The 20,684-nt window shown below is 37.1% G+C and overlaps 3 protein-coding genes across 4 annotated transcripts in view; all 3 read right to left on the reverse strand.

Annotated features, from left to right (window-relative positions):
- Positions 1-250: 250 nt before the first annotated feature.
- Positions 251-3,103, reverse strand: LOC128670398 (uncharacterized protein). Its single transcript, XM_053746032.1, has 4 exons — positions 2,915-3,103; positions 2,581-2,833; positions 1,703-1,812; positions 251-1,403 (listed from the first exon to the last, which is right to left on the reverse strand). Exons 1-4 carry the CDS (start codon positions 2,951-2,953, stop codon positions 1,203-1,205), a joined length of 603 nt encoding a protein of 200 aa, XP_053602007.1. The 5' UTR covers positions 2,954-3,103; the 3' UTR covers positions 251-1,202.
- A 1,574-nt stretch (positions 3,104-4,677) lies between these two features.
- Positions 4,678-7,913, reverse strand: P5CDh1 (delta-1-Pyrroline-5-carboxylate dehydrogenase 1). Its single transcript, XM_053746048.2, has one exon. The coding sequence runs from the start codon at positions 7,474-7,476 to the stop codon at positions 5,770-5,772; it is 1,707 nt and encodes a 568-aa protein (XP_053602023.1). The 5' UTR covers positions 7,477-7,913; the 3' UTR covers positions 4,678-5,769.
- A 1,664-nt stretch (positions 7,914-9,577) lies between these two features.
- Positions 9,578-20,684, reverse strand: part of LOC128670408 (uncharacterized) — a 30,724-nt gene continuing 19,617 nt past the window's right edge. Inside the window, exons 4-8 of one of the 2 annotated variants that reach the window (XM_053746046.2) lie at positions 14,874-15,050; positions 14,513-14,687; positions 13,135-13,215; positions 12,874-12,978; positions 9,578-12,153 (exon numbers count right to left, since the gene is read on the reverse strand). In XM_053746046.2, the coding sequence (XP_053602021.1) occupies positions 12,875-12,978; positions 13,135-13,215; positions 14,513-14,687; positions 14,874-15,050 (537 nt within the window). In that variant the 3' untranslated portion in view covers positions 9,578-12,153; position 12,874. The other variant, XM_053746047.2, reaches the window with a different exon arrangement.

Below are 20,684 nucleotides of genomic sequence, written 5' to 3' on the forward strand. Positions count from 1 at the left end.
AATCCATCTTGCCACGTATTTTTATGAATTTACACCAACAAGACAATTTAGGAAATTATTCTCGTGTTCATGTGTTTTTTTTTTAAACCAATATTTGATTTAAAAGAATGACAATAAATACTGTTAAGATTGTTTACATGTTACAACTCAAGAAAAAATTGACTGTAGAGTACCATTCCACAATCCGTGCCAATGCTCGACACCTCTGTACAATTTATATCTATTATTTACAATAAGATAAACAATGCAACATATTTAATATCCTTTTATTAAAAATTATTCTTCACAAGCAGTCTTTGATAGTTACAATTGTACAATATCACTTTCAATGAAGCATTCCTGTACGAGACCTATGCATTATTGCTTTAAAAATTTTCGTCATACTTACAATGCAACACTCCACATACAATTCATAATTTAAAAAAACTTCATGCTGTAAATATTTTAAGGCTAAATCCCGCACTGTGGATAGACCTTGGGTTATCTTCGGCTAGATCTAGATTCAATCATTATCATTCTGGCTAGACTTAGGTGCAGCCAATCATCTCAAATGCCTGCTCATCATAATAGCGGAGACAAGCAGGCTACAGCTAGCACCCAGGTGTATACACCTAGTACCGGTCTCAGCAGGTTACACTCTACTAGACTGGATTAGCCGGAAGGATACAAAAATCTCCAAATTGTATTTTTGTAAATAAGCGAATAAGCGGCCGTAACTACTATTTTTTATTATTATGAGATCTATCAAACAATGGTACCTATGTACCTACTTAACCTTGATGGATCTAAAGTAAAAGAAATATATACAAAATGTATATCTGCCCATCATAATTTAAGTCAATTTTCTAATATAGGTAACAGTACAATCAGACAGTATTTAAAAATGATTTTTGAGAGAATCATCAGTTGCAAGGAGGCTTATGTCAAAAAAATAAAACTTTATTGTCTGGGTAGACACCATTATTAAGTAAATATTAAAATATGGTACTGTTTGCACGCTTGCAATCTTGTCTCTCAGTTCGGAATCCCGCCTAAACTAAGCATTTTGCGTTGAAAACCTATGAATATCACTAAATCCCTCAGATTTCAGCGATATTCATAGTCGCAATGGGGCACACGCTAAGTATAAGAAATACAGTCTTAGGCATAAAATTAATAAAACTAAACTATCCTTACAGAATATTGGTCTAAAAATCCCAGTACTAGACTTTCCAGAAATTAGGATTCTGTTGTAATCTCCGTTCGAAGTTCTGATACCACGTGTGGAGGGTGTTCAGCGGGATGTAGGAGACACCAGGAGTGGGGGTCATCTGTTCTTGTGTCACGGAGAATGATGCTACGAAGTTTACAAGGTTTTCTAGCATTTTCTGTGCAAATGTGATGTAGCTGTTGGTTTGTTGAGCCTGCAAGAACAGATAAAGATATCTCTCAGTTAACTAAAACATTCTTCACTCTTTGATCACAAAACCAACTCTTGAATATATCAAGAGTACACAATTAAGGTAGTTGAAAACGGTCAGAGAATTGTAAAACATGTGTAATCTAGGTGAAATAGATATATTTTATTTCATTATGATAATTCATAGACTGTAATAATGCAGCTGGAGCTTTAGGTATACCATTTTCAAAAAGTATGCAATTATAAAAACAAACTCAACCATCACAAAAAATTAAATTTTGTAACAAAATAACTTTTACTCACAACAGAGGATTGCAGTAGCTGCACATTAGCCTCTGGTTCTATTGAGATGCCGAGCTGCGCGTTGTGGCAGATTTGCTGCTGGCCAAAGGCACTCATAAATTTATTCTCATCTGAAAGGAGTCAGGACTAGTTAGTAACTATTTGATAGATAAAAATAATTACATGTGAATTTTTATATATGCATTATATGAAAATTCTATGTGTGAATGTGCACTAGATAAATTAATTAAGAACTATCTTGTCTCAGTTAAAACTATCTTACAGGTGGTCAGTTTGTGCTAGAACTTTGAGTTAATTGGATGTGATGGAAGAAGAGACAAGCTATGATGAGAGTTCAGAGGAGGATTGCAGTCATCACAGGAAAAGAAGATTGATTATTGCTAATTTCATAAAGAAGAAGTACTAACACATGGATAAGTAAACTCATTCAATCTTGGAAAACAAGTAGCGATTTTGATACTTTATTCTAGACAAGGAAAATTTCAAGATATACTTTCATATATCTAGAAACATTTTAGAACAACATAACACCAGTGACAGGTCAAGGGAGTGAGATCTATTCCAAATTTCATCAAAATAGGCCCAGCGGTTTAGCCATGAAATATTGACAGACAGACATAATTATATGTAAGTGTGAAACATTTCAAAGATGCGAAAAACTTTCATATTTATGGTATTAATATGGGTTTGTTAACTTGAATCTTAAGTTTATCAACACAGTGCAGTAAACACTTATAACAACATACTAATTTATGCTGTTTATTGATGTGAATTTTTTGTCTACACAACAGAAATAGTTTCAGAAAGATTATAACTAAAATTAGAACTAAAATTAGGTCACCAAATGTAAACATTCTATGGATGCTTCTAGAACTTACCTGTCAATTCATGAAGTTTTTTTAGATTTGAAATCTTGAATATGGCTGAAGGTTTGGAGTTAGATATGTGTCCTAAGAGCTGCCAGTTGGGGGGCGCCGCGGGGTCAGGCCAGCTCCAGTAAACCATGCCCACAGTGCCGGCCGGCAGGGGAGTCAGGCCAGTCAGGAACACGACCACATGGTTTATAGCGTCTGCCTCATTGATCGTGATGAGGAACCGTGTCTCCTCCAGCGGTGTGAAATCTGTCTGCACCTGCATCAAATAAACATAGCTTTAAATAATCATAACAAAGCAACGTAAACAATACAAACTCGTAAGATCGCTTGCACTCACCAATCGACCTGACACTATTAATCCGAATACATTTGCCATTTTCGCTTAATTTGTGGTGAAAAGAAATTTAGTACACGTCTCAGTAAACTACTAGAATATTTTTTTCTGTACAAATATCTATAATGATAATATAAAGTAAATATAACTAACCCTCGTGTGAGTGAACCCGAGTGAACAAATTTGAATGGAACAAAGTGTTGGATGAGCTGTGACTTGAAAACGTCAAAGATGTCAAAATTGACATTCAATGAATTCAAAGGCACAGAAATTAGAATCCCTAAGCCAAGCCAAAGATGATTTACTCCAGTACCACTGCAAGAAAAAGTTATGGATTGAAGGAGTGTCAATAATATAGTAAAATACTCGTACCTTACGAGAATAAAACATTAAATAGGTAGGTATGTAGTCCAAAAATAATTAAATACTACACCACAGATAGAAAAACATTACTTTGAAGGCCTACACATTTTTTGAAAAAATTGAATTTAATTTGTATCTACTGTACGTACCCATTTATGTACTTAAATATGTAGAACATAGTATTAAGTGTAACTTAACATTAATATTGCATGCCTGTAAGAGTAAACTGTTCTGATATATACTATGTACTACACAGTTACTGCAATAAAGATATTTGAGTTGGAGTATTAAATTATACACCTAAAGGTTTGAGGAAGGTTTCAGACTATACATTTATTGGTGAAAACAGTACAATGTGACCAAACCCGTCTGGATCGCCAGGGAAAAGTAATCTCCAAAATAATTTAGCAATCTTTGCAAAGTACCTACCTAGCTCGACTAATGTAATGAGATTTTTTGTGTACTCTAATCTGTAACCTTAAGATTAAAAAATATAATTACAAACCAATTACTTTTTGCAGATCTCTGCTTACTAGCCGCCGCGCGCCGCCCTGTCGTCCCTCAGTCTGTATGGATACCATAGAGTAGGTACTTTATGATTGATACAGTTTTCACAAAAAAAACGCGGTGCTTCCTGTCCGGAATGTAGGTGCTCCGGTTCGGCGTAGTTACCAATTCCATGTTTGCAGTTAATTGAATATAGATTATGTAGTTGAGAATTTTTCCGGTTCATTCTCCCAGGGACCGCTTTCCTACATTTTTTATCCACTTCACACCGCCTTAGTTTGAGACCAAAACTCAATGATATGCATTACCTAGGTCGTCGTGACCTTCAAACGGCAGCCACGCCCACTGCAAAGTAATATTTGTCAGCCCAACAGCAGCGCTTGCGCAAATCAGCGGAAAATAACTGACACTATTTTTATATTTTTGTTTACAATCCAAAGGGGGCATAACATTTATTGGATGCTGAGATTCTGAACTAGTCCTTTGACTTTTAACGATCTGCGCCGAGCTGTGGAAGCAGTTTGATGTACCTAAATTAAATTACTGTACTATTAGGTACGAAGTTACATTATTATATGTAACAAAGACAGACAGACAGACAGCGGCAAGCGATGCCGCTGTCTGTCTGTACTTGCGAATGCTTAGATCTTTAAATCTACGCAACGGATTTTGATGCGGCTTTTTTATTAGTGATTCAAGAGTTTATATGTATATATATAACGTGCATAATATTGCACTCTTGCGAAGCCGCGCGAGCCGCTAGTTACATAAATACAGATGTTCCTCTTTCACTCCCACAGACAGGATAGCTCAGTTGATGAGAATACCTACTTAACGAAGAAATAGTTCTTACATACCTATAGGAAACGGGCTTGATATTACAATAAAAATAACAATTTATTCGCAATTTTTATTAAAAAAGATTCGATACATTCCTAGGATTTTTTCAGCGAAATAAAACAGGAACTTTTCAATAAACAAGCGGCGAGAATAATCATCTGTTGTTGGAAATAGGGTCAAAATAAGAAATTAGTCTCTAAAACCAATTTAAAATTACAGTAATAAAAAAAGCTTAAATGCAGTTTTCCCTTAGTAATCAGAGAGCCGAAAGTGAGATAAGAAAAGTTAATACGATAATAAACTAGTTCATTGCATTAAATGATAAGAGAAATAAGAGATAAGACAGTATAGACCCGTGCGCGATGGCGGAGCGACGCGACGCGCGCGCTAAAGTAATACCTATCATTATTTCTAAACAAGCTACATTATACCTTAATTTTCAGTTTTTATTATCCTGGTTGTCACTAAAGGTATATTATTATAAATTCTTACTAAAGCACTGTACACATAAAAGTGTGACTTGCTCAATGGCTAGGACAAGTCAAAAGTTGTATGTACAGAGCTTTATATAACATCTAACATGTAGGTACCAAACATTTATATTAATAAATTATTGTGATGAAATACTTAAATATAGTTATCAGTAGGTTGTGATGGAAAGCTTGTTTCCAAGGTTTCCTGTGCTCTTGTTTGTTAGGTCTACAATCATTCACTTGTCCACTGTACATAAATTAAAATAACTATTCAATATATATAACAATAAGTAATAAATACTTAGATGAATAAGAGCTAAAAATTAAATGGTATTATTGTTTTCTCACTCAAAGTAATTTAAAGATTGTATGTACAGATTGTAGGAATGTACATGACTAGTTTCACAGCCTGAAACTGTAGACATTCCAATTCTCTATTTAATTGATGAGGATAAGGAACAGTGCAACCATCTGTGAACATCTATTACATTGCTTTGATGTGTTAATCTCGACCCAAACAACGCAATCACAGGACACATACTCTTCCACTACATAATTGGAAACATTTCCTAGGATTAACAAGTACGAAGTACATTACATACTAAAATTTTCCATATAACTATTATTGTACTGATAGATTATTTGATGTTATACGTACAGCAGATTTGGATTTCCTCAACAGTCGTTCATGTATGGGTAGCTGATGTCTCTCAGTGGTATAAAGGTCTCCTTGATGGACTGAGGAGTGGTCCAACGCATCACATAGTTGGGTCCGCCGGCCTTGTCGTTGGTGCCCGACATGCGACCGCCGCCGAACGGCTGCTGGCCCACGACGGACCCAGTCGACTTATCATTGAGGTAGAAATTGCCTGCTGTCATTTTTAGTTCCTCCAAAGCCAGTTTCAAGAAGGCCTGGTCGCGGGCGAACACGGCGCCCGTTAGCGCGAATTTCGTGGAACTACCCACAAGTTCAAGAGCTTTACGCACCTGTTCATCTTCATACACATACAATGTAAGGACCGGTCCAAATATCTCCTCCGTCATCAACTTATCATGAGGATCAGTGGTCTCGATGATGGTTGGCATTACAAAATAACCCTGACTGCAGTCAAATTCCCCTCCTGCTAAAATTTTGTTCTTAGGATTCTTTTTAGCATTAATGATGTATCCTGTAATTCTTGAGAAAGCTTTGTCATCAATCACTGCTCCTGAAAATGTACTGAAGTCACTTGTAACATCTCCAATATTTAATTTTGCAACCTCATCAACCAAGCCATGTTTTATTTGATCATACAAAGACTTGGGAACATACATCCTGGAGCAGGCAGAGCACTTCTGGCCGCAGTACTCGAAAGCTGACCGGATTGTGCCCGACACTACTGACTGGACATCAGCCGTCGGGTGTACAAAATGATAGTTCTTGCCACCACATTCACCAATGAGCCTCGGGTAGTTACGGTATACTGAAAGGTTTTTGCCCACTGCATTCCAGAGCCAGTTGAAGGTTGGAACAGATCCTGTGAAATTAATACCTGAAAGATGAGGAGAGCTTGTGATGGCATTTCCAAATGTAGGGCCATCAGCAGGTAAAAAGTTCACTACTCCTGGAGGCATGCCTGCTTCACGCAAAATGTTGAAAATCCGCCAGTTGGACAGCACAGCAGTGTCAGACGGCTTCCACAAGACACTGTTACCCATCAAGGCCGGGGTATATGCCAGGTTGCCTCCGATTGCAGTGAAGTTGAAAGGAGCAATAGCAGCAATGAATCCATCAAGCCCTCTGAATCGAAGTGAGTTTCTGGTAGCCATTGGATTGTCTGAGATCGGCTGATATTTTAAATTCTCTTTCAAGAAAAATACATTGAATCGGAGGAAATCAATCAATTCACAAGCAGAATCAATTTCAGCTTGTATCACGGACTTGGATTGACCCATCATGGTGGCAGCATTGAGGCTCTGACGATACTCACAGGACATTAAGTCTGCAGCTTTTGTGAAAATATCTATTCTTTTTTCGAAAGGAGTACGGTCCCAAGTCTTTTGTGCTTTCACTGCAGTATCGATCGCTTTTTTGATAGTTTTATCGCTCGCGTAATAATATTTGGCGATGCGGCGGTCGTGGGCATGGGGCATGACCTGGTAGCGAGGCTCGCCGTCCTTGATAATGTCGTCGCCGATCACGATGGGCACCTCCTCAGTCACCGCCATGGCGCGCTGCAGCTCGCTGGCGAGGGCGCTGCGCTCTATGCTGCCGGCGCGGTACTCCAGCACGGGTTCATTCACGATTCCGAAGTCGGCCAGCTGCGGGAGCTCCACTATGCTGGAGTATGGGCGCTCCAACAGGCGCGAGGTGCGCAGGGCTCGCAGGCACGTACTCAACATCCTGGCTGCGTCGGTAGTCCGTCACGAGGGTCACAGCTGGCTCGGGAGCGTCACGTTACGTAAACACGCGAGACGAGGAAACGTCTACACTGGCCGTTCGACGATACCTTAGAAATAATTGGCAAGTGGCAACAGACTTGTTATGTGACCTTCAAACTAATTCACATTTTGTGACGAAATCTGCGCTGTAGCACGAATAGAATGTATTGTAAAAAATGTAAATAATTGATTAGTGACCGTTCTTTCAATAGGTCAGATTCGTAACCGAGTCCACAGGTGGAGACTGTAGGTCCATGGCAATGATGCGCACAATTATTTGGGAGATTCCGGAATAACTGATATGATTTTGATCGTCTTGTTGGCGGATTTTTTATATTTGCAGCGCTGCTTCGCTGCTGAGTTTGCTCAGCTGACGCCAGCTAACTGACGTCTGTTGTCACTTTCGCACTTGGCAAGAAAACCATAGATATTAAGGTACAGTTTCTCATGTGCGATTGGGAATATTGTGCTATGATTATCCCGGATTTCTCTACGATTTTACCCCGAAATTCCCACGAGAGCGAAGCCCCGGGGCTCAGCTAGTCTACTACATATAATAAATCAATTTATAGTTCATTGATCTACACCCACACACCCTTTACGGTCCGACCCCATCCCAATCAATATTATAAATGCGAAAGTAAGTTTTTGTTTCTTTCTTCTTCACGCATTATCTACTGGACCGATTATTACGAAATTTGGTACACCGGTAGAAAACAACCTGGAATAACACATACTTTTTATCCCGAAATTTCTATCTTTATATCCCGCCGCAGCTAATGCTTATATATCCTGCTTAAATATTTTTTATTTTATTATTTGAGTCCCACTGCTGGGCAAAAGCCTCCTCTAACTTCTTCAATGCATTCCTATCGTTTGTGTTTTCTTGCCATTCTTTGTATAACTTATTGATATCGTCCTAGGCCTTCCTAGGCTTAAATATTATACACAAAATTTTGTTTTGATTTTTTTCTTCATATTTACTTACCTTTATTGCTCATGGTTTTATTTACTTATAACTTTTAACTTAAATCTTATGAAAATCTTTCTCGAATTTATATTCCAGTATTAAAATATTGCCTGGTTACCCAATTATATAATTCAAACATCTGATTACACACACGATAAAAGTAGGGTGTATGTTATGTAAGTGTAGTAGAAGTAGTCGCTATGCAAGCGCACCATAATTTCCCTGGTTTTCCTTGTTTGCAGAAGTTATAATAGCGCATGTGCATTGATATGACCTAGTTTTACTACGCAAGCGCAGTGGTCGTCGGTTCGATTGTAAAAGAGTGGATGAATCACCAAGTAGGTACTAAGTAATATTTATATAAGTACTTCCATGGACGTACAAAAAATCTTTTTTTATACGTCCATTTCTTCTACTTTTAGTTTTATAGTAGATTAAGTCACGATGTCATACTCACTCAAATGGTCAAACTGGTGTTGGCGTCGTGTGCCAGGTCCTGAGGTTCCCTCTGTCATGGTTGAGCTTTACGATGGCTGACCCATGCATCAACACGTGAACGGGTGATGCCAGGGTGAACTGATCAGCTCAATTCTAATGTATTTTTGTGTGATTAATCGTGTTTTACATCTATTTTTTATCAGCATTCGATCACAACCAGCTTTTTAACAAATTTTACGTGAAAATGTGCCTGTGAAGGTCTAATTTCTGAATAATTGATCTGATTATTAACATAAGTTTAATAATGCTAAAAAAAACACCTGGTCCATCTCCTTACGCGGTACATATCAATGTGAATCAACTACCTACATTCTCATACATTTGCACATCTATTCCAAATTTCATCAAAATGGGCCTAGCGCTTTAGACATGAAAGCGTGACAGACAGACTTATTAGACGTATTAATTATATATTAGTAAGGATGTGAATAAGTACAACCAAATCGTAAATAAAAACATGTGATATTTTCAAAATGTAAAAAAATGAATTCCAATGTTTGTAATCAAACTCCCAAGTATAGCAATAGTTAGTAGTATTGAGACGGTAGTATAGGGACAGGGTTTGTGATTGAAAATTTTCAATTAAAAAGCCAGTTTAATATTTGTGTATATTTCAGTAGTACATATAGATAATGTCAATAGCACGCTTTAGTAGCTATCGCTGGGTCGCGTGCCGAGGCGGCCTCCGCGTTACATAATACATGTCATTTGAATCCTACGAGGCGGTCTGGCACCGATTCTTATCGGAAATATTTTACTTTTACTGACACCGCATAGTCCACAGCATTTTATGGCCAAATAAATTAACAATAACAAACAAAATACATACATTTGATATAAACTATATTTAATGTAAAGTTGTCCAAATCGAGCACTTTCATTCGCGCCTTCGGTTACAAATCAAAACCATATAGTTAGAGCAAGTTGTAATCTTATTTCAATATTTGATAGGTGTGCCGACCAACTCGCGGAGAATTTCCTAAAAATTATGAAATCTACTACATACTTACACAGTATTACGGATACGTGTATAATGATTCAGTTACGGACTTACTGTCTAACACTAAACTACAGTAATGTCAAAATAGCATAAAATACGATATAAAACTAGGCATTGGCAAGTGTGGCCGGGCGGCCGCGGCTGCACGCACGCGCATTGATCGAACGTTATATATGTTAATGTTCAGCCAGTTGTCGACTTCTTGTCGCCGAGATGATAATGACAAAATTTTAATAATATATCCTTTACGTATAATTTGTTTTAAAATTTTCGATTTGTGTCACGATTTGTGATATGTATTTTTCATAGTAATAACGTCCTGCGTGTGCGTGCAGCGTTATGATTACATAATATGACACTGTTACAGCGTGCCGGACCGAATTAGCTCCTAATTTACGCTAAATAGTCCCCTTATTTTACATCATATCTAAAGTCAATCCACAATGAAATGCTCTCGAACTTCTCATCTTTTATTGAATTGTTTTCGACATAACAACGTGATTGATCACTTTAAGTGCGCTTTTTAAATCGTTACAATGAAAAATGCTGAGCTCTCATGTGCAAGCGTGTATAAGATATTAAAAAGATATTGAACTTAAATTTCACAAAGTTAAAAGCTATTTAGTCTTTTAAAAAGCACAAATGTCAAGGGGTCTATTGTATACCTGACAAGGCACATATACGCATATGATACAACTAAAGCCTGTAGCTGAGCGCTCACTTATTTAATTTCAATGTAACAAAATTAACTGAAAATATTGTCCAAACCATTCCTTCATTCATGTATCTTTAAGTCAATAAGCAGAATAGAACATTTTCAGTTAATTTAGTTAGCTCAATATAAACTACGATATAAAATAGACAAATGCTAGCAATATTTCATACGCTATATCCATTAAACACTAAACACCGCCATTTTGCGGTTAAAAATAATGACATATAACTTGTAAATGCTCGACGTCAAAAATGTCATGAACACTTGAAAAAGTTAGGAATAGTCTTGGAATGAGTATATTTCATCACTTTTTAAATTATTTATTGGCTCATTTATTTATTTATTTATTGCGTTGCGTTTTAAGGAAACATCGTGAGGAACCCTGCATTCTGATTATCATTGTGTGTGAAATGGACAAGGCAATGCAAACCACTCCATTAATAGCATCGTTGTGTTTCATTCCACATTTCATTCAACGATCACGACCCTCAACCATGAGGAATACGGCTATGAAGAGAATTCATTGCAGTTGGGAGATTGCATTTCCCTAAAATAATAATAAATGTTTGCACTCGGTGCGATTCTAAGTTTTCTTTCTATATTAAAAAAAGAAATGCGTTTTGGAATGCTGCATTCGGCACATGGATTGCACCAATTATTTCACATATTTTAAAATGTTTTTAGCTCTAGGAAAAATCTTAAACAGTGAAACTGTACCTTATACGTATTTATCACCAAAACCAACGTCTTTTCCCTGTCATTTTTGTTTATGGAACAATAAAAATAATTCTCACGGCCAATCGTGATAACATAATTTAAATTTTTTTAAATACCTATGAACCTTATAGCATCGAAAAATCTCAAAATTAATAGGCATTCAGTCGCCGAAGTCATATAAATACAAAAAACCCATGACTTGTCTCCTACATAATAAACATTTAACAATACAATTGAGCAGTTATACCCCGTTTTAATGTTTCGACGTTACAATACGAAGTTTCTTTTAGCCATAATATAATAGGACTTTATTTTGACGGTAAAAAACAAAAGGACAGAGTAATGATTCTACTATACTATAATACTCACGCGTAAGAACCATTGAGAGACTACAACGACTTAGTGTCAGCAGAATCATCACCCTGTGTGCGTTCTTTACAAACTCCGTGTTACAGTAAACATTCAGCTTTTATCTTTTGTCATGATCTCACGATACTTTTCTCTCTTTCTCACTGCTTTGCTTAGTACTTGAATCACTGAGGTAGAAATGTATATTTTTCCTACCGTTATAGTTTTGAATGGCAATTAATTTTTGGATACTTCTTAATTATCGACAATATAAAAGTACATGTCAGTCTAATAAATACGATTAATTGAATTTTTATATTATAACAAAATATTTAGTTTGTAAATGTTCCAAAAATTCCATTTATTCATATAGGCTGTGTGATCCGGCATCTGAAAGAGAAAAAAAAATTTGATTGAATTGAAAAAAAAAATGTTATCAATAAAACACCGAAACAAAAGAAGAAAATATGTAACATGTTTTTTTATTAAACTATGATCCTTGGCAGCTCTGTCCGCACTAAATTTATAACCTTAAAATAAATATAATGTATAATCTTAAATTTAGAACATTTCAAAATGTATAAATGTACGTCAAAACAGCAGGTCAATACTGATTGATTTAGTGATCGTGCCTCGTGCATTTTGACGATTTTTAAAGGCTAATAGATTTTTGATTCTCGATGCATTTCCAAAAAGTCTCTTTCAAAGCGCAATCAATTTTTTGAAAAGTCCGCCGTTTTTGAAGCTAATGTCGTTTTTAAAGTTTCAATGTTTGTCTGCCTTGTGCCATGTGATTGTTTAAATTGTCTATACGGATTATTTGTTTGAGATAAATTGTTTTAGATAATTTATACAAATATTTTGGATTTCAAAAATTTTAGAAATGATCTCTTCGACAGGAAATCTTCCTTAACCTTGAAATTAAAAAAAAACGGATCTTTTAAGAAAAGTTAAGCATAAAAAGGTGCCTTTTTGTATAGCTCTATTATATATGAGCCCGCTAGTCTTAAATTTTGAGCTAAGAGGTTAGAGCCTTTTCGATCCCTAGCATTGATACTAGAAGCTCATAATGGTTATAGTGTGTATGTTGTGTCGTGTTAGTGTGTGTACCTCAGAACAGCAGGTCAGTGTTGAGCGAGCGCGCCTCGCTCCAACAGCGCGCGTCGGCGCCGGCGCAGGCGCGCCGCTCGGGGGCGGTCGCGCCCGCCGGCTCTGCTGGCGCACGGAAAACTCACGTTAATCGAACATTAACATTGTACCTTGCTCGACAATAACTCTCATATCTTAGTTCACGATCATGTACATTAGGTAAATCTTTATAATGCAAACAATTTTGGTTATTAAATAAACTACAAAAAATATGTTGATTACCTGTCTCCCGCCTGGTGACTCCGAGCTGGAAGGCGTCGGCCAGTGTCTTGCTCGGCGTGTAGCGCGACAACGCCGCCGAAACTGCACACACATACAAGTGAAGCTAGCGACTACGACACTAATCTATATGAAATACTAGCGGTAATGTCAATGATAGGTATTAAAATTGATCTTCGATATATTTTTGATATTTGGATTATTACTTAGAAGTTTTATTTAAACATATAATTTATATATTTTGAAAATACCTGAAGTATAGTCTCTTTATTACTATTATTATTTAAAAATAGGACGAGACTTGGAACTTCTTGTTTATTTTCTCTAATATATTTATTGTTATTCTATAATTGTTTCATCTACAGATTACTAGTACTAGCTCTAGCCTCCTCAACAATGTCAACATAAACGTGTAGCATCTAAAGAAATAGGTATACAATAAACGGGATACACATCGAACAGACAAACAACCACATACCAAACGTAGAAAAGTGTATATACTTTTTATAGGTCTCTCTGTTATGGCTAAACCCCGAAGAGAAGCTAGACCCAGGTGTAACCGGTCTTAGTTGGCTACACCAACCTGCTTATGTTCGGCTAAACCTAGGTAGCCTTTATCATTTCGGCTAGACCTAGGTTCAGCCGGTCTTCGTTGGCTACGCCCAGGTGTATCGTGTTTATCCTATATATCATATATAATATATATGTCTGAAATAGCAATAATGCTACTTACTTCTCATTGTTTTAGCTTCGTGACAAACTGCTACACACAACATAAAAATCATCGTTGATCGTTTGTAGAAAGTAATGAAATAGAGTTATAAGAATATGCAATAACTGTAGCTTACTATGTCAGCTGTTGTTAAAATAGCCAAATAAAATAAAGCGTAATAACAAATGTAAAGGTATGTTCGGCGGCTGTCACACGAAGGTTTCATCGGGGACCGGCGATACTGGAGGATCAGGCGCCACACGCAACACTCGTCCGCGGACGCGCACTATGCGTCTGATCACTTCGCCATAATAAAATCATTATTCGAGATTTAAGTCAGATTTTAATCTTTATCTTAGAGATCTTATAAATTCCTATTGGCTAAATCCCGGCCTAATTACAACTAGTCTAAAACTCAATCAAAATCAATGTTGTTATCTGACGCTTATTGTTCAAATGGCGTCATCATTGGGCTATCGTAGAAAATCATCAGAACACAATCGATTGGTCATGAAGTCACTCATTTTAGCCACAATAAGAGTTACTTTGCACTCTTCATTGTAGTTGAAACGAAAAGAGAATGATAGAATATTCCATATTAAGATTACTATTGGAGATACAATTCTTATTGGCAATTATACCAGCTACAATAGAAGACAAATATCTTACCTATATGAGTGTTGGCAGCGAGATGAGAGACATGTGACGTCGCGTCGGGGACATCACTCGCAGGGGCTGCGGGGGCTGCGGGGGCGGCGGGGGAACGCTCGTCCGGGGAACATAGTGACGTTTCTGATGGGTACTCGAATGTGCGCGTCAGCGAGTCATCAAATTGCAGCTTTAACTGGAAAGAAAAATATTATTTAGTTAATAAAAAGCACAGTCAAATACAATCCTGCAAGTATACCTACTGACGATCTCTTTAATCACAAGAAGAGTGTGGTGGCTTATTAAAAGAGGTTAAACAGGGCATGAGAGCTGAAAAATCTCAATTTAATTTTAGCCTAGATCCATCGACGACGTCACTCACCTTAGATTGGCGCTCTTTGTTCGGCCGCTGTGGCATGGACGACTTGCCATTGATGAGGATGTTATCGTTAACAAATCGCACGCCGCAGGGCGAGGGGGGTCCGCAATCCTCTTCCGAGTCGGACTCTGGCGGAGCCAGCGCTTCGGGGCGGAGCACCACCACGCCTGGTTCACCAGGCTGGAAAATTGAGATAATATTTTTTTGAAACAACAGGTTACAAAAATAATTAAACTAAAGGAGGAAATTCATACACGACTTTATTTATTCTAATGTACCTATAAGTAATATATTCAACGTCTGCATTAGATGGTAGCAAAAAAACCTCAACGTTTGTGCTATATCACAAATCCAAGGATCATTATCCTGTAATGTATATCGACCATATACATACATAGAGATAAATTCATATCACGTTCAACAAACACGATTTTTAAATATTTCAAAATGTAGTGGTCCTGCCATCCTGACGGACATAGAGCATTTAAAATATAGCAGCCATACAGACAGACACATTACAACGGACACATTATGACGGTTGTTGGTGACTATCACTACCACTTTGGCGATCCAGACAAACCAGTTGGTGCTCTGCATGGAGTCGTAACAAAAACCCGAGCGGAAGCCGAGCCTTGTCGCGCGATGGAAGGCCGCGGGGCCGGACTCTAAAATCCCGTGTGAAACGAGGTTCTATCGTATCTGCTGCATGTTGCATTGATTACTTTTCTTTGTGTGTTTTAACTAGCTGTCGGCCGCAGCTTTCACCGCGGCATGTTTATTGTAAACAAAAATAAAAATAAATATTGACATATGTATTATCCTAACTAATATTATATGCAAAAGCATTTCACGATTTATCTGCTCAATCAATCTTCTTGAAATTTTGCATATACGTAGGGTACTTTTCATCCCTGAGTAACACACACGGGCGGGAAAATGTTACATTTATCAGCTCGTCACTAACGGTGCTGTCTACTCTTCTTATAGAGTGTGTTAGTGCTAACATTGGTGTCAGATTTTAATCATGTCGCCTAAAGACATCTCGAATGCCTACCGCCATCTAGTGGCAAGTAGTGGTAAGTTGTCTATAAAGAGTAGATATTGGATTTTTGGGGAATTTTTGAATGGAATTTGTTGATTAACTCAGATTTATCGTTATCATATCAGTGTTACTCCATTTTGATTAGTCCGTTGAATAAAAGTGCGGGCGTGGCAGTGACGGACACCAGCGCACGCCGCTGTTTTCATTGTGACGGATAAAATATCGTTTTAGAATCAAACTACATTATATATCCCTTGACGGATGATAGACAACGACAGCCTTCCCAGAGAGGGTTCACGTCAGACTGGCGGTCGGTAACAAAATCACATCGAAGTCTTCAATATTCAACAGGTTATTTTTTATGTGGACCCCGGGATTAAGAGCGCCACAGCCGAGATGCTACCGGAAACACATTTGGCCTCGTAATTTTCCTATGGGGCAGTACCATCTCATTTACACCCTGTCTACTAATCGATCAGACTCTGATTTTGTTTAAAACAAGTTCATCTTTAGTTACAAGTGTGTTAAAAAAAAGAACCATTATCAATGTTTTGTGACGAAACCGAAATTATCCAAACGGATTATGACAAAACTACGAATTACTCATTCTTAATCCATGTAAAAAGTACAAGAGATTGCTGCGGTAGTTGTGTACAAAAATAATACCGGTTCAGTGCAAGAGCACTACATTTTGTATTTGTTTTAAGTAAAATTAAAAAAATAAATACAAAATATAATGTACACACATAAAATGTTTTTCGGTAAGGTGTTTGTGTTTTTGTCCAAAAAGAATTTAAATCGAACCCCAGTCTCGGGTGCACGGGGCATCAGTTTTCCAATCGGATTGCCCTAGTTTAATAAGCAATGTATGCCCACACACTGTGCATGTGTAAATAGAGACACATGTGTGTCGCACGTGTGTGGGACACGTGTCGATAACAGGCGACCATAATAATCTCAACGACTGGCTCAGAGCCTTCCTCGGAAATCTATACTAATATCCAATAGTCAAAGTAAAAGCATTTATTAGAATTTCACGGCCATATTTTAAATTATAAATAGACGGAATTTTATTTATATTGTATTTACGGAATACCTATATGTGAATTTATGTGAAAATTTTGATATAAACGCGAATACAAAAATTTTGCTAAAAAATAATACATTCCATACTTCCAGACAGGCGCCAACGCAGACAACTAATTAGTCTTAATTAATTATAGAAAAGCTTGAGAATATCTAGTTGTTAATATAACAATAACGAATTTGATAGAGCACTTCATACTCTGTACAACTGTGCATGCTCTAGTGGATTGCAGATTGGTTCTTATATTTAGAATTTTAATTATGTTCTTATTTTGTCTGTATTCTGTTTGTGTGCCTCATGAATAAAATGAAATAAAAATGAAGATGAATTGATTGTAAATTCACAGAATTAAAATGATCTATAACTTGCCAGTGGAGAACTTCAATGTAGTAAAGACAAAAGTACAGAGATTGCACTGCAATGCACACACATACCAATCGAAGCTGGTTAAGCACCAGATGTAGTTTAAAATCAATTATCATATAATACATTGATTGAAAGATTTGTACGATCACCCGGATTTTTGGACGGGGAGCGTGTAAAATTTCACGACTGTTTGAACGCGACGTATAGCCTTTCATTCGTGTCGCATATTTTTTTAATAAAGAATATTTTTTTTTATTTAAACATTTATAAAATTAACATTGCACCAGTACTTTACTTATTTATACAATTAAAAGAGAGAAGAGAAGAGAGAAATACTTTTTTTTTATTTTTATATTAAATTGATTACTGAATTAATGATTATTAATTAATTCGATAATTAAATTGATTACTGTGTATGGTACAATTTAATAAACACTAATGATAGCCCACGGCGGCGTTCAAAACGCTCGTGAAATTCACCCGCGTAGCGGCCAGGCCTACAGGATCGCCTGTCGTCCGCTACAAGGGCGCTCCCTTTTGCAGACCAGACAATACTATAGACACATGTACGTATCTCTCAAGTCACAACGTCGCACAAGACGAAGACGAAATTGAGCAATAATATATTAGTAGCATAGTTGAACAAACTTGTAAGTACTTATACATTCGTTATTTTCAATTCAACTTTATTTTAGAAGTGGAGAAGGCAATGGCAAACCATTCCATTAAAATCAATGCCAAGAAAGTTGTGTGTGTTTAATTCCATGTAATGACCACGATCCTTAGCCATGAGGAATACGACTTTGAAGAAGGAGAGATAATTTTATATGGAAGGAGTTGCGGGAGAGCCATTGCCCAGCAGTGGGACGAACGAATTAGGATTAAAAAAAAACGTTGGACGTGCGTAATACATCTATCTCATAAAGTCAAAAATGTATTAATAGCAAGTCTCCTGTCGACTTCCAAAGAACAGGTGCAGAAGAAAAAACCTCACCGCAGCTATTCATCAAATAACAAGTCGATGCATCGACTGCATCGTAGCATTCGAACGACGACATATATTGCAATGCGAATGCATCGCACGCTCACCCAAAACAAACAATACATTGTTATTGGCCGCGGTGACGGAAAAGCGAAAACCAATCGTGAATGTAATCTCTAATGAGGAGGTGATTTCGTAACACATTACATAACGAGGTTTGTCAAACGATAATGGATTGATTTACTTTTTCAAAACGCCGCAAAGCGGAGGTGGTGCGCTGGTCCAGATGCCTGTGAACCGAAAGGTCCAAATTTGGTATCCTATCGATTCTAGTTGATGATTTTTTATTATTGCTATTCCACTCTATTAGCATTGCCCAGGAAATCCTTATGTGTATACTGGTTACATTCCATATATTGACCACGACCCTCGGCCATGACGAACACAAAATAAGAAGCCAAGCGAAAACATTTCACTGGAATATGAAGTAAAGTGCGTCAATCACTGCACCTGTGTCATTTACGTTATATGTATGAGTTTCTACATGATCACTCGAGCCTCTAACCACTGAAACATTATACAGTTTAATGTATTACGTAGTTAAGTTTACGCAAACACCTTTAAGCTGATAGAATATACCTATCCTGGCAAAATTGACTAGTTCTAGCCTAGAACTACTATTATACTATCGTATCCATACGTTCAAATAATGTGTACCTACAATCACATAAAGTAGTCGATTTTGAGATCTTATCTTTCTTTACTGCTATCTAAATCTGCTTAATTGCGATATCGACATCATATTTGCATAAAATATGGTTGCTGTTATCACAAACGCAGTTATTATTGTCATAAAACTAGCCACCGTAGCCGAATAGCATTGATACGTAGCACATTGACTACATCTCAATGGAAAATGCTGGCGCGATGTGGATACTAAAGTAAAAGCGAATATTTATTTCTAAAATATTATCTAACATTCACTTTCTCAAATCGTTATTTATTAACATTATAAAAAAATCGAGACTTTAGCTTTTTACGTGTTCTGGAGTAAAAAATAGCGTACATCTGCAGTAGCCTTATTTATTTTTTGTTCATTGTCCAATATATTCTAGCTCATGATGAGCTGTCTACAAGAACTGTTGATTTTTATGACACAACTAGATCAAAATGTAGACCGCAATACGATGCCACCTCACACGGCCCGGGCGGCTGACAGGACAAGGTCAAGCGATAGACCGGTCTACTCTCGAAGAGAAAGTATCAGAGATTTCGTAGCTAAAGCTAGTTACAATTCCTCGCACAAGACGCCCCTTGTTTTCGTTGCGTAAGCATGTACAGATTAGATAACGGATGAGCATCGAGATTAACGGAAACAGGCTGTTTTTACTAAAGTTATGTGATTAGATGACGTCCTTATCGCGGCCCAGACTGACAACGAAGAGGTCACGAGTTAATGACCCACATAGACAATGGCCAAAGTCCAAATACAAGCAAACAAGAAGCTGAGTCGCGCATTCCATTCTCGCTTCCTGGACAATGAGTGTGCTGTTTTCGCAACACTTTCGTTTGATGACTTCGCTCGCTTCACAATGTAAATGTTCTTATTTTTATTCTGTGGAATTTCTTATGTTAAAAATCTGTTTTGAATGAGTCTTAACCCGCAGATATGACGTAAAAAAAATTATGTAAGGTACTGTATTTGTAAAGATTTAGATTTATAAAATGTAGTCTCAGAGGAAACCAAATAAGAATAGTTTAAGCATAACGATGTCAATCAACTGTGTTTGATAAATGAGACGGCTAAAACAAGAACCGTTCATACTACAAACTAATAGGCCACCTATTGTCTCGTACAGTAGGCTGTAATCAAATGCGGCACAAAAAGTCACAACACATACTAAACAGTTACGGAGATAGAGTTTATGCGAGAGCAAACAGTCAAAAAACTCATACTGGAAACAATAGTGAGGAAGGGAAGCTAGCTCATTATAGTTTTTGTATAATTATTATGTGCGACTAATAGCGATGTGAATTTAAACGTAACTCGAGGTGTGGGATCCATTTTCACTGAAATTAAAACCGAAGACCAAAAAGATTCCGATGTACAACGCTAGAGACAGTACGGCCTGAGAATGTCGATATCGAATCAGATAGCAAACATCCGAAACAAGTGGGTGGAATTTATTGTGTCAATATCGAATGAGATGGTAAACAAGATGCAAAAATAATAATTGATATTAAGTTTTTTCATTATTTGAAAGTGAAAGTTAAGATTATACATACCTATATGAATTAAAGTTAGTTTTTGCAACAACATGTGTAGGTCCAATCACG

This window comes from Plodia interpunctella, chromosome 5, assembly GCF_027563975.2.
Source record: "Plodia interpunctella isolate USDA-ARS_2022_Savannah chromosome 5, ilPloInte3.2, whole genome shotgun sequence".
NCBI lineage: Eukaryota > Metazoa > Arthropoda > Insecta > Lepidoptera > Pyralidae > Plodia > Plodia interpunctella.

What these genes read in the sequence shown, in the direction of transcription:
- LOC128670398 (XM_053746032.1), bottom strand. Translation starts at nt 2,953, where the DNA reads ATGGCAAATGTATTCGGATTAATAGTGTCAGGTCGATTG. An exon ending in TAATAGTGTCAGGTCGATTG is followed by an intron (nt 2,834 to 2,914) that starts GTGAGTGCAAGC and finishes TATTTGATGCAG; the next exon opens with GTGCAGACAGATTTCACACC. An exon ending in AAAACTTCATGAATTGACAG is followed by an intron (nt 1,813 to 2,580) that starts GTAAGTTCTAGA and finishes GACTCCTTTCAG; the next exon opens with ATGAGAATAAATTTATGAGT.
- P5CDh1 (XM_053746048.2), bottom strand. Translation starts at nt 7,476, where the DNA reads ATGTTGAGTACGTGCCTGCGAGCCCTGCGCACCTCGCGCCTGTTGGAG.